The sequence below is a fragment of the Telmatherina bonti genome (genome assembly GCF_933228915.1).
Source record: "Telmatherina bonti genome assembly, chromosome: 4".
NCBI classification, from domain to species: Eukaryota; Metazoa; Chordata; class Actinopteri; order Atheriniformes; family Telmatherinidae; genus Telmatherina; species Telmatherina bonti.
In genome coordinates this window covers 40,411,400-40,427,553 of record NC_136622.1, presented here as the reverse complement: position 1 = coordinate 40,427,553, position 16,154 = coordinate 40,411,400, and the positions used below count along the sequence as shown (strand labels likewise).

The following is a 16,154-nucleotide window of genomic DNA, read 5'->3' as shown; positions in this document are numbered from 1 at the left end:
ACACACACCCTAACACACACACACACACCCTAACACACACACACACCCTAACACACACACACACACACCCTAACACACACACACACACCCTAACACACACACACACACACATCCTAACACACACACACCCTAACACACACACACATCCTAACACACACACACACCCTAACACACACACACACCCTAACACACACACACACATCCTAACACACACACACACCCTAACACACACACACACACACACCCTAACACACACACACACACCCTAACACACACACACACACCCTAACACACACACACACCCTAACACACACACACACACACACCCTAACACACACACACACACCCTAACACACACACACACCCTAACACACACACACACACACACCCTAACACACACACACACACACACCCTAACACACACACACACACCCTAACACACACACACACACCCTAACACACACACACACACACACCCTAACACACACACACACACCCTAACACACACACACACACCCTAACACAAACACACACACATCCTAACACACACACACACCCCATGTGCTGTCTTTGTGGCTGTGATGGTTGCCGTGGCAACCTGCAGAGGCGGTCTGAGAGGTTCTGGTAATCACGGATCAGATCCAGTCCAGCAGGGCTGGAGGATCCGGACCCACCTGGACCCGCCCACTGGACGGGTCACCTGAGGCTGTGGACGTGAGGAAAACAAGTGAACCTTCAACACACCTGCAGCGAGACGCGGGTGGAGGCGTCCAGAGGTTCAAACCTCCACCCTCCTTCTCCGTCAAACTGCAGCACGTGGGAGTGGTACTTCCTGTCACAGAAGAAGAAGAAGTGGTTAGAGCGAGTCGCTGCTAACCAATACAGGCCACGCCCACCGCCACGCTTCATACGACCAAGACCAGAAGATCCATTCCTGTCCCACACGGTCTCACCGCACCTGGTCCAGACCAGACCTGGTCCGGACAAGAAACTGGTGAACAGCTGATCTACCAGTCACCCCCTGCACCCCTAACACCAGTAGTATGTTTACTACATACACTCTGACGTGTATGTAGTAATACTACACTCCGACACGTATGTAGTAATACTACACTCTGACGTGTATCCAGCAATACTACACTCCGACACGTATGTAGTAATACTACACTCTGACACGTATGTAGTAATACTACACTCCGACACGTATGTAGTAATACTACACTCTGACGTGTATCCAGCAATACTACACTCCGACACGTATGTAGTAATACTACACTCTGACACATATGTAGTAATACTACACTCTGACACATATGTAGTAATACTACACTCTGACGTGTATCCAGCAATACTACACTCCGACACGTATGTAGTAATACTACACTCCGACACGTATGTAGTAATACTACACTCTGACGTGTATCCAGCAATACTACACTCCGACACGTATGTAGTAATACTACACTCTGACACGTATGTAGTAATACTACACTCTGAAACGTATGTAGTAATACTACACTCTGACACGTATGTAGTAATACTACACTCTGACACTTATGTAGCAATACTACACTCTTACATGTATGTAGTAATACTACACTCTGACACGTATGTAGCAATACTACACTCTGACATGTATGTAGTAATACTACACTCTGACACGTATGTAGTAATACTACACTCTTACATGTATGTAGTAATACTACACTCTGACACGTATGTAGCAATACTACACTCTGACACGTATGTAGTAATACTACACTCTGACACGTATGTAGTAATACTACACTCTGACACGTATGTAGTAATACTACACTCTGACACGTATGTAGTAATACTACACTCTGACACTTATGTAGCAATACTACACTCTTACATGTATGTAGTAATACTACACTCTTACATGTATGTATAATATTACACTCTTACATGTATGTAGTAATACTACACTCTGACACGTATGTAGTAATACTACACTCTTTTGGTAATACTACACTCTGACATGTATGTACTTATACGTCACAAATGATTGTAGTAATACTACACTCTGACACGTATGTAGTAATACTACACTCTGACACGTATGTAGTAATACTACACTCTAATGCGTATGTAGTAATACTACACTCTGACACGTATGTCGTAACACTACACTCTTACATGTATGTAGTAATACTACACTCTTACATGTATGTACTAATACTACACACATGTTTGTAGTAATACTACACTCTAATGCGTATGTAGTAATACTACACTCTGACACGCATGTAATAATACTACACTCTAACGTGTATGTAGTAATTCTACACTCTTACATGTATGTACTAATACTACACACATGTTTGTAGTAATACTACACTCTGAGACGTATGTAGTAATACTAAACTCTGACACGTATGTAGTAATACTACACTCCTACACGTATGGAATAATACTACACTCTGACACGTATGTAGTAATACTACACTCTGACACATATGTAGTAATACTACACTCTTACATGTATGTAGTAATACTAAACCCTGACACGTATGTAGTAACACTACACTCTGACAAGAATATAGTCATAACTAAACTCTGACATGTATGTAGTAATCCTACACTCTGACACGTACGTACTAATACTATACTCTGTAACGTATGTTGTAATACTACACTCTGACATGTATGTAGTAATACTACACTCTAATGCGTATGTAGCAATACTACACTCTAACGTGTATGTAGTAATACTACACTCTTACATGTATGTACTAACACTACACACGTTTGTAGTAATAGTACACTCTGACACGTAGGTAGTAATAGTACACTCTGACATGTATGTACTAATACTACACACGTTTGTAGTAACACTACACTCTGACACGTATGTAGTAATACTAAACCGTGACACGTATGTAGTAATAGTACACTCTGACACTTATGTAGAATTACTACATTCTGAAATGTATGTACTAATACTACACACATGTTCGTAGTAATACTACACTCTGACACGTATGTAGTAATACTAGACTCTGACACGTATGTAGTAATACTACACTCTTACATGTTTGTAGTAATACTACACTCTGACGCGTATGTAGTACTACTACATTCTGAGAAGAATGTAGTAATACTATAGTCTGACATGTATGTAGTAATACTATATTCTGACACGTATGTAGTAATACTACATCCTTACATGTTTGTAGTAATACTACACTCTGACACGTATATAGTAATACTACACTCTGACAAGAATGTAGTAATACTACACTCTGACACGTACGTATTAATACTATACTCTGACACGTATGTTGTAATACTACACTCTAATGCGTATGTAGCAATACTACACTCTAACGTGTATGTAGTAATACTACACTCTTACATGTATGTACTAACACTACACACATGTTTGTAGTAATACTACACTCTGACACATATGTAGTAATACTACACTCTGACACGTATGTAGTAATTCTACACTGTGACACGTATGTAGTAATAGTACACTATCATATATGTAGTAATACTACACTGACATGTATGTAGTAATACTTCACTCTGACGTGTATGTAGTAATACTACGCTCTTACACGTATGTAGTAATACTACACTCTGACACGTAAGTAGAAATACTACACTGACGCGTTTGTGGTAATACTACACCCTGACATGTATGTACTAATACTACACTCTGACGTGTACGTAGTAATACTACACTCTTACATGTTTGTAGTAATACTACACTGTGACACGTATGTAGTAATACTACACTCTGACATGTATGTACTTATACGTCACAAATGATTGTAGTAATACTACACTCTGACGCGTATGTAGTAATACTACACTCTGACACGTATGTAGTAATACTACACTCTAATGCGTATGTAGTAACACTACACTCTTACATGTATGTAGTAATACTACACTCTTACATGTATGTACTAATACTACACACATGTTTGTAGTAATACTACACTCTAATGCGTATGTAGTAATACTACACTCTGACACGCATGTAATAATACTACACTCTAACGTGTATGTAGTAATTCTACACTCTTACATGTATGTACTAATACTACACACATGTTTGTAGTAATACTACACTCTGAGACGTATGTAGTAATACTAAACTCTGACACGTATGTAGTAATACTACACTCCTACACGTATGGAATAATACTACACTCTGACACGTATGTAGTAATACTACACTCTGACACATATGTAGTAATACTACATTCTTACACGTATGTAGAAATACTACACTCTTACATGTATGTAGTAATACTAAACCCTGACACGTATGTAGTAACACTACACTCTGACGCGCTTTTGGTAATACAACACTCTGACATGTATGTACTTATACTTCACAAATGTTTGTATTAATACTATACTCTGACCCGTATGTAGTAATACTACACTCTGACAAGAATGTAGTAATACTAAACTGTGACATGTATGTTGTAATACTACACTCTAACATGTATGTAGTAATACTACACTCTAACGTGTATGTAGTAATACTACACTATTACATGTATGTACTAACACCACACACGTTTGTAGTAATACTACACTCTGACACGTATATAGTAACTACACTCTGACATGTATGTACTAATACTACACACATGTTCGTAGTAATACTACACTCTGACACGTATGTAGTAAGACTAAACTCTGACACGTATGTAGTAATACTACACTCTTACATGTATGTAGTAATACTACATTCTACCACGTATGTAATAATACTACACTCTGACATGTATGTAGTAATACTACACTCTAACGCGTATGTAGCAATACTACACTCTTACATGTATGTACTAACACTACACACGTTTGTAGTAATACTTCACTCTGACGTGTATGTAGTAATACTACACTCTTACACGTATGTAGTAATACTACACTCTGACACGTAAGTAGAAATACTACACTGAAGCGTTTGTGGTAATACTACACCCTGACATGTATGTACTAATACTACACTCTGGCGCGTATGTAGTAATACTACACTCTGACGTGTATGCAGTAATACGACACTCTAATATGTATGTACTTATACGTCGCACATGTTTGTAGTAATACTACACTCTGACGCGTATATAGTACTGCTACATTCTGAGAAGAATGTAGTAATACTACAGTCTGACGTGTATGTAGTAATACTATACTCTGACGTGTATGTAGTAATACTACACTCTGACGGGTATGTAGTAATACTACACTCTGACGCGTATGTAGTAATACTACACTCTGACGCGTATGTAGTAATACCACACTCTGACGCGTATGTAGTAATACCACACTCTGACGCGTATGTAGTAATACCACACTCTGACGCGTATGTAGTGATACTACACTCTGACGCGTATGTAGTAATACTACACTCTGACGCGTATGCAGTGATACTACACTCTGACGCGTATGTAGTGATACTACACTCTGACGCGTATGCAGTAATACTACACTGACGCGTATGCAGTGATACTACACTCTGACGCGTATGTAGTAATACTACACTCTGACGCGTATGTAGTAATACCACACTCTGACGCGTATGTAGTAATACTACACTCTGACGCGTATGTAGTAATACTACACTCTGACGCGTATGTAGTGATACTACACTCTGACGCGTATGTAGTAATACTACACTCTGACGCGTATGTAGTAATACTACACTCTGACGCGTATGTAGTGATACTACACTCTGACACGTATGTGCTAATACTACACTCTGACACGTATGTAGTAATACTACACTCTGACGCGTATGTAGTGATACTACACTCTGACGCGTATGTAGTAATACTACACTGACGGGTATGTAGTAATACTACACTCTGACGCGTATGTAGTAATACCACACTCTGACGCGTATGTAGTAATACCACACTCTGACGCGTATGTAGTAATACTACACTCTGACGCGTATGTAGTAATACCACACTCTGACGCGTATGTAGTGATACTACACTCTGACGCGTATGTAGTGATACTACACTCTGACGCGTATGTAGTAATACTACACTCTGACGCGTATGTAGTAATACTACACTCTGACGCGTATGCAGTGATACTACACTCTGACGCGTATGCAGTGATACTACACTCTGACGCGTATGCAGTGATACTACACTCTGACGCGTATGTAGTAATACCACACTCTGACGCGTATGTAGTGATACTACACTCTGACGCGTATGTAGTGATACTACACTCTGACGCGTATGTAGTAATACTACACTCTGACGCGTATGCAGTGCTACTACACTCTGACGCGTATGTAGTGATACTACACTCTGACGCGTATGCAGTAATACTACACTGACGCGTATGTAGTAATACTACACTCTGACGCGTATGTAGTGATACTACACTCTGACGCGTATGTAGTAATACTACACTGACGCGTATGTAGTAATACTACACTCTGACGCGTATGTAGTGATACTACACTCTGACGCGTATGTAGTAATACTACACTCTGACGCGTATGTAGTAATACTACACTCTGACGCGTATGTAGTAATACCACACTCTGACGCGTATGTAGTAATACCACACTCTGACGCGTATGTAGTAATACTACACTCTGACGTGTATCCAGCAATACTACACTCTGACACGTATGTAGTAATACTACACTCCGACACGTATGTAGTAATACTACACTCTGACACGTATGTAGTAATACTACACTCTGACGTGTATCCAGCAATACTACACTCTGACACGTATGTAGTAATACTACACTCCGACACGTATGTAGTAATACTACACTCTTACATGTATGTAGTAATACTACACTCTGACACGTATGTAGTAATACTACACTCTTACATGTATGTAGTAATACTACACTCTGACACGTATGTAGCAATACTACACTCTGACATGTATGTAGCAATACTACACTCTGACATGTATGTAGTAATACTACACTCTGACATTTATGTACTTATACGTCACAAATGATTGTAGTAATACTACACTCTGACGCGTATGTAGTAATACTACACTCTGACACGTATGTAGTAACACTACACTCTAATGCGTATGTAGTAATACTACACTCTGACACGTATGTCGTAACACTACACTCTTACATGTATGTAGTAATACTACACTCTTACATGTATGTACTAATACTACACACATGTTTGTAGTAATACTACACTCTAATGCGTATGTAGTAATACTACACTCTGACACGCATGTAATAATACTACACTCTAACGTGTATGTAGTAATTCTACACTCTTACATGTATGTACTAATACTACACACATGTTTGTAGTAATACTACACTCTGAGACGTATGTAGTAATACTAAACTCTGACACGTATGTAGTAATACTACACTCCTACACGTATGGAATAATACTACACTCTGACACGTATGTAGTAATACTACACTCTGACACATATGTAGTAATACTACATTCTTACACGTATGTAGAAATACTACACTCTTACATGTATGTAGTAATACTAAACCCTGACACGTATGTAGTAACACTACACTCTGACGCGCTTTTGGTAATACAACACTCTGACATGTATGTACTTATACTTCACAAATGTTTGTATTAATACTATACTCTGACCCGTATGTAGTAATACTACACTCTGACAAGAATGTAGTAATACTAAACTGTGACATGTATGTTGTAATACTACACTCTAACATGTATGTAGTAATACTACACTCTAACGTGTATGTAGTAATACTACACTATTACATGTATGTACTAACACCACACACGTTTGTAGTAATACTACACTCTGACACGTATATAGTAACTACACTCTGACATGTATGTACTAATACTACACACATGTTTGTAGTAACACTACACTCTGACACGTATGTACTAATACTAAAAACATGTTCGTAGTAATACTACACTCTGACACGTATGTAGTAAGACTAAACTCTGACACGTATGTAGTAATACTACACTCTTACATGTATGTAGTAATACTACATTCTACCACGTATGTAATAATACTACACTCTGACATGTATGTAGTAATACTACACTCTAATGCGTATGTAGCAATACTACACTCTAACGTGTATGTAGTAATACTACACTCTTACATGTATGTACTAACACTACACACGTTTGTAGTAATACTTCACTCTGACGTGTATGTAGTAATACTACACTCTTACACGTATGTAGTGATACTACACTCTGACGCGTATGTAGTGATACTACACTCTGACGCGTATGTAGTAATACTACACTCTGACGCGTATGTAGTAATACTACACTCTGACGCGTATGTAGTAATACTACACTCTGACGCGTATGCAGTGATACTACACTCTGACGCGTATGTAGTAATACTACACTCTGACGCGTATGTAGTGATACTACACTCTGACGCGTATGTAGTAATACTACACTCTGACGCGTATGTAGTAATACTACACTCTGACGCGTATGTAGTAATACTACACTCTGACGCGTATGTAGTGATACTACACTCTGACGCGTATGTAGTGATACTACACTCTGACGCGTATGTAGTAATACTACACTGACGCGTATGTAGTAATACTACACTCTGACGCGTATGTAGTAATACTACACTCTGACGCGTATGTAGTAATACTACACTCTGACGCGTATGTAGTAATACTACACTCTGACGCGTATGTAGTAATACTACACTCTGACGCGTATGCAGTGATACTACACTCTGACGCGTATGTAGTAATACTACACTCTGACGCGTATGTAGTGATACTACACTCTGACGCGTATGTAGTAATACTACACTCTGACGCGTATGTAGTAATACTACACTCTGACGCGTATGTAGTAATACTACACTCTGACGCGTATGTAGTAATACTACACTCTGACGCGTATGTAGTGATACTACACTCTGACGCGTATGTAGTAATACTACACTGACGCGTATGTAGTAATACTACACTCTGACGCGTATGTAGTAATACTACACTCTGACGCGTATGTAGTAATACTACACTCTGACGCGTATGTAGTAATACTACACTCTGACGCGTATGTAGTAATACTACACTCTGACGCGTATGTAGTGATACTACACTCTGACGCGTATGTAGTAATACTACACTGACGCGTATGTAGTAATACTACACTCTGACGCGTATGTAGTAATACTACACTCTGACGCGTATGTAGTGATACTACACTCTGACGCGTATGTAGTAATACTACACTCTGACGCGTATGTAGTGATACTACACTCTGACGCGTATGTAGTAATACTACACTCTGACGCGTATGTAGTAATACTACACTCTGACGCGTATGCAGTGATACTACACTCTGACGCGTATGTAGTAATACTACACTCTGACGCGTATGTAGTGATACTACACTCTGACGCGTATGTAGTAATACTACACTCTGACGCGTATGTAGTGATACTACACTCTGACGCGTATGTAGTAATACTACACTCTGACGCGTATGCAGTGATACTACACTCTGACGCGTATGTAGTAATACTACACTCTGACGCGTATGCAGTGATACTACACTCTGACGCGTATGCAGTGATACTACACTCTGACGCGTATGCAGTGATACTACACTCTGACGCGTATGTAGTAATACTACACTCTGACGCGTATGCAGTGATACTACACTCTGACGCGTATGTAGTAATACTACACTCTGACGCGTATGTAGTGATACTACACTCTGACGCGTATGTAGTAATACTACACTCTGACGCGTATGTAGTAATACTACACTCTGACGCGTATGTAGTGATACTACACTCTGACGCGTATGTAGTAATACTACACTCTGACGCGTATGTAGTGATACTACACTCTGACGCGTATGTAGTAATACTACACTCTGACGCGTATGTAGTAATACTACACTCTGACGCGTATGCAGTGATACTACACTCTGACGCGTATGCAGTGATACTACACTCTGACGCGTATGTAGTAATACTACACTCTGACGCGTATGCAGTGATACTACACTCTGACGCGTATGTAGTAATACTACACTCTGACGCGTATGTAGTGATACTACACTCTGACGCGTATGTAGTAATACTACACTCTGACGCGTATGTAGTAATACTACACTCTGACGCGTATGTAGTGATACTACACTCTGACGCGTATGTAGTAATACTACACTCTGACGCGTATGTAGTGATACTACACTCTGACGCGTATGTAGTAATACTACACTCTGACGCGTATGTAGTGATACTACACTCCAGAAACACTCTGCGTCTCTCTGGACAAACTCTGTCCTCTGCTGTCTAAAGCAGCCAGACTAAACCCTCCCAGTCCATGGCTCACTGAGACGTCACAGAGCAGGTCTCAGGCCAGCAGAAAGAAAAGAAGTCCCTGACTTGTCAGAGTCCCAGCAGAACCTCTCAGTCTTCACATCCAGCCTGACGGCTGCCAACATAGACTTCTATCAGAAGCAGATCCACAATGCTCCCAACACACGGCAGCTGTTCATGGCCTTTAACTGTCTTCTTTCTCCAGCAGCTGCTCAGCCTCCCACCACGCTGACTGCAGACATGTTGGCTTCCTGTTTTACTGGGAAACCTGCAGATGATCCTAGGAAGTGTGATGCTGATCCCACTTTACTGGTTTCCAGTTGCAGAGCATCAGATTCAGAGCTCTGCTTCTGGTTTACAAAACAATAAGTCAAACGTCTCCTGTGTACCTTCACTCCTTCATCCAGACCTACACTCCCGCTCCACAGTTTCGCTCCACCAGTGGAAGACGCCTGGCGTTACCATGACAACGTGGGACTAAATCACCACCAGACTCCTTCCAGGATGGTGGAACGACCTGCCGAACTCTGTCCGACCTGCAGAGTCCTGATCTGCTTTAAGCTGCAGACTCAGCTGTTCAAGCAGCATTTCTGCTCTTAGTTTAACTGTGTTTATCAGAGGATCTGGAGAACCTGGTCCAGTTCTTTACAACAAATGTTCTGCTATTCATTCTTTGTATTTTAACAGGGAATGCTGTGGGGAGGGAAGAAAAACAGCCTGTAGCTCTACATGGAAACACCTGGTCCAACTGGACTCCAGCAGTCCACCAGCACCTTCCTATGATGGTCCTACTGGTTGATTTCCTGCTGGTGTTGTTCTCACTCTCAGATGTACGTCGCTTTGGATAAAACAGTCTGTTAAGTGACTGGAGAAGAAGAGGAAGGTCACCTAAAAGCAGATCAGAGCTCTGCTGCCCCCTGCAGGATAGAAACAGCTCCTGATTGAGATGATCAGCTGATGAGGTGGTCCATCTGCTTCCAGGCTTTATGTAGTCACAGCGGTTAACCCCTAACCCACCAGTTTCTAACTTTAGTTCAAACTTTAATTCAAATAAAAAATGAATCTGATGACAGATCAATAATGAGATGATTCCTGTAAAATCAGCTGACAGATACTGCATTATCAGTGTGTGTGTTACTAACCACAGCGACGGTCTGTGGGTGATTGACAGCAGAGCAATCCCAGCATCCTTTGCAGCCTGGAAGATGTTTCCCTCCACGTCGATGCTGACAGCACTCGTGCACTCGTCCAGCAGGGCGTAACGAGGTCTGAACGAGAGACGGGACGGTCAAACTCCAGACACACTGCTGGCTAATCACACAACACCAACCGAAAAAAGCTCTGTGACATCATGAGTGAGTCGGTCTGAAGGCGAAACCTGCAGCAGTTCACAGTGACGCTGTAGTTCCCGCCTCATCCACTGGGGGCTCCATAACAGCAAATCCCCATCGACTCCCATGTTAACAAGACCAACTTCACAGCAGAAATAAACATGTTTACAGCAGGAATAAACATGTTTACAGCAGGAATAAACATGTTTACAGCAGAAATAAACATGTTTACAGCAGGAATAAACATGTTTACAGCAGAAATAAACATGTTTACAGCAGGAATAAACATGTTTACAGCAGAAATAAACATGTTTACAGCAGGAATAAACATGTTTACAGCAGAAATAAACATGTTTACAGCAGGAATAAACATGTTTACAGCAGGAATAAACATGTTTACAGCAGGAATAAACATGTTTACAGCAGAAATAAACATGTTTACAGCAGGAATAAACATGTTTACAGCAGGAATAAACATGTTTACAGCAGGAATAAACATGTTTACAGCAGAAATAAACATGTTTACAGCAGAAATGAACAGGTTTAAAGCAGGAATAAACATGTTTACAGCAGGAATAAACATAAACATGTTTACAGCAGAAATAAACATGTTTACAGCAGGAATAAACATGTTTACAGCAGAAATAAACATGTTTACAGCAGGAATAAACATGTTTACAGCAGAAATAAACATGTTTACAGCAGAAATAAACATGTTTACAGCAGAAATGAACAGGTTTACAGCAGGAATAAACATGTTTACAGCAGGAATAAACATAAACATGTTTACAGCAGAAATAAACATGTTTACAGCAGAAAAAAACATGTTTACAGCAGAAATGAACAGGTTTACAGCAGGAATAAACATGTTTACAGCAGGAATAAACATAAACATGTTTACAGCAGAAATAAACATGTTTACAGCAGAAATGAACAGGTTTAAAGCAGGAATAAACATGTTTACAGCAGGAATAAACATAAACATGTTTACAGCAGAAATAAACATGTTTACAGCAGGAATAAACATGTTTACAGCAGAAATAAACATGTTTACAGCAGGAATAAACATGTTTACAGCAGAAATAAACATGTTTACAGCAGAAATAAACATGTTTACAGCAGAAATGAACAGGTTTACAGCAGGAATAAACATGTTTACAGCAGGAATAAACATAAACATGTTTACAGCAGAAATAAACATGTTTACAGCAGAAAAAAACATGTTTACAGCAGAAATGAACAGGTTTACAGCAGGAATAAACATGTTTACAGCAGGAATAAACATAAACATGTTTACAGCAGAAATAAACATGTTTACAGCAGGAATAAACATAAACATGTTTACAGCAGGAATAAACATGTTTACAGCAGGAATAAACATGTTTACAGCAGGAATAAACATGTTTACAGCAGAAAAAAACATGTTTACAGCAGAAATGAACAGGTTTACAGCAGGAATAAACATGTTTACAGCAGGAATAAACAAACATGTTTACAGCAGAAATAAACATGTTTACAGCAGGAATAAACATGTTTACAGCAGAAATAAACATGTTTACAGCAGGAATAAACATGTTTACAGCAGAAATAAACATGTTTACAGCAGGAATAAACATAAACATGTTTACAGCAGAAATAAACATGTTTACAGCAGGAATAAACATAAACATGTTTACAGCAGAAATAAACATGTTTACAGCAGGAATAAACATGTTTACAGCAGAAATAAACATGTTTACAGCAGAAATAAACATGTTTACAGCAGGAATAAACATGTTTACAGCAGGAATAAACAAACATGTTTACAGCAGAAATAAACATGTTTACAGCAGAAATGAACAGGTTTACAGCAGGAATAAACATGTTTACAGCAGAAATAAACATAAACATGTTTACAGCAGAAATAAACATGTTTACAGCAGGAATAAACATAAACATGTTTACAGCAGAAATAAACATGTTTACAGCAGGAATAAACATGTTTACAGCAGGAATAAACATAAAAATGTTTACAGCAGAAATAAACATGTTTACAGCAGAAATAAACATGTTTACAGCAGGAATAAACATGTTTACAGCAGAAATAAACATGTTTACAGCAGAAAAAAACATGTTTACAGCAGGAATAAACATAAACATGTTTACAGCAGAAATAAACATGTTTACAGCAGGAATAAACATGTTTACAGCAGGAATAAACATAAACATGTTTACAGCAGAAATAAACATGTTTACAGCAGGAATAAACATAAACATGTTTACAGCAGAAATAAACATGTTTACAGCAGGAATAAACATGTTTACAGCAGAAATAAACATGTTTACAGCAGAAAAAAACATGTTTACAGCAGAAATGAACAGGTTTACAGCAGGAATAAACATGTTTACAGCAGGAATAAACATAAACATGTTTACAGCAGAAATAAACATGTTTACAGCAGGAATAAACATAAACATGTTTACAGCAGAAATAAACATGTTTACAGCAGGAATAAACATGTTTACAGCAGGAATAAACATGTTTACAGCAGAAATAAACATGTTTACAGCAGAAATGAACAGGTTTACAGCAGGAATAAACATGTTTACAGCAGGAATAAACATAAACATGTTTACAGCAGAAATAAACATGTTTACAGCAGGAATAAACATGTTTACAGCAGAAATAAACATGTTTACAGCAGGAATAAACATGTTTACAGCAGGAATAAACATGTTTACAGCAGAAATAAACATGTTTACAGCAGAAAAAAACATGTTTACAGCAGAAATGAACAGGTTTACAGCAGGAATAAACATGTTTACAGCAGGAATAAACATAAACATGTTTACAGCAGAAATAAACATGTTTACAGCAGAAAAAAAACATGTTTACAGCAGAAATGAACAGGTTTACAGCAGGAATAAACATGTTTACAGCAGGAATAAACATAAACATGTTTACAGCAGGAATAAACATGTTTACAGCAGGAATAAACATGTTTACAGCAGAAATAAACATGTTTACAGCAGGAATAAACATGTTTACAGCAGAAATAAACATGTTTACAGCAGGAATAAACATGTTTACAGCAGGAATAAACATGTTTACAGCAGAAATAAAGATGTTTATAGCAGGAATAAACATGTTTACAGCAGAAATAAACATGTTTACAGCAGAAATAAACATGTTTACAGCAGAAATAAACATGTTTACAGCAGAAATAAACATGTTTACAGCAGAAATGAACAGGTTTACAGCAGGAATAAACATGTTTACAGCAGGAATAAATATAAACATGTTTACAGCAGAAATAAACAGGTTTACAGCAGGAATAAACATGTTTACAGCAGGAATAAACATAAACATGTTTACAGCAGAAATGAACAGGTTTACAGCAGGAATAAACATGTTTACAGCAGGAATAAACATAAACATGTTTACAGCAGAAATAAACATGTTTACAGCAGGAATAAACATAAACATGTTTACAGCAGGAATAAACATGTTTACAGCAGGAATAAACATGTTTACAGCAGGAATAAACATGTTTACAGCAGAAAAAAACATGTTTACAGCAGAAATGAACAGGTTTACAGCAGGAATAAACATGTTTACAGCAGGAATAAACATAAACATGTTTACAGCAGAAATAAACATGTTTACAGCAGGAATAAACATGTTTACAGCAGGAATAAACATAAACATGTTTACAGCAGAAATAAACATGTTTACAGCAGAAATAAACATGTTTACAGCAGGAATAAACATGTTTACAGCAGAAATAAACATGTTTACAGCAGAAAAAACATGTTTACAGCAGGAATAAACATAAACATGTTTACAGCAGAAATAAACATGTTTACAGCAGGAATAAACATGTTTACAGCAGGAATAAACATAAACATGTTTACAGCAGAAATAAACATGTTTACAGCAGGAATAAACATAAACATGTTTACAGCAGAAATAAACATGTTTACAGCAGGAATAAACATGTTTACAGCAGAAATAAACATGTTTACAGCAGAAAAAAACATGTTTACAGCAGAAATGAACAGGTTTACAGCAGGAATAAACATGTTTACAGCAGGAATAAACATAAACATGTTTACAGCAGAAATAAACATGTTTACAGCAGGAATAAACATAAACATGTTTACAGCAGAAATAAACATGTTTACAGCAGGAATAAACATGTTTACAGCAGAAATAAACATGTTTACAGCAGAAATGAACAGGTTTACAGCAGGAATAAACATGTTTACAGCAGGAATAAACATAAACATGTTTACAGCAGAAATAAACATGTTTACAGCAGGAATAAACATGTTTACAGCAGAAATAAACATGTTTACAGCAGGAATAAACATGTTTACAGCAGGAATAAACATGTTTACAGCAGAAATAAACATGTTTACAGCAGAAAAAAACATGTTTACAGCAGAAATGAACAGGTTTACAGCAGGAATAAACATGTTTACAGCAGGAATAAACATAAACAT

The 16,154-nt window shown here is 38.2% G+C and overlaps 2 protein-coding genes across 2 annotated transcripts in view; both read right to left on the bottom strand.

The window, feature by feature from the left end:
• Positions 1-561, bottom strand: part of LOC306754600 (plexin-B3-like) — a gene marked incomplete at its 5' end in the record, with an annotated part of 70,452 nt that extends 69,891 nt beyond the window's left edge. The window contains one exon of the mRNA XM_079238617.1: positions 557-561. Coding sequence (XP_079094743.1) covers positions 557-561 — 5 coding nt within the window. The remainder of the gene's footprint in view (positions 1-556) is intronic.
• Positions 562-735: 174 nt separating this feature from the next.
• abcd1 (ATP-binding cassette, sub-family D (ALD), member 1) overlaps positions 736-16,154 on the bottom strand; it is a gene marked incomplete at its 3' end in the record, with an annotated part of 300,493 nt that continues 285,074 nt past the window's right edge. Inside the window, exons 15-16 of the mRNA XM_079238616.1 lie at positions 11,481-11,606; positions 736-832 (exon numbers count right to left, since the gene is read on the bottom strand). Of these exons, the coding sequence (XP_079094742.1) occupies positions 736-832; positions 11,481-11,606 (223 nt within the window). The remainder of the gene's footprint in view (positions 833-11,480; positions 11,607-16,154) is intronic.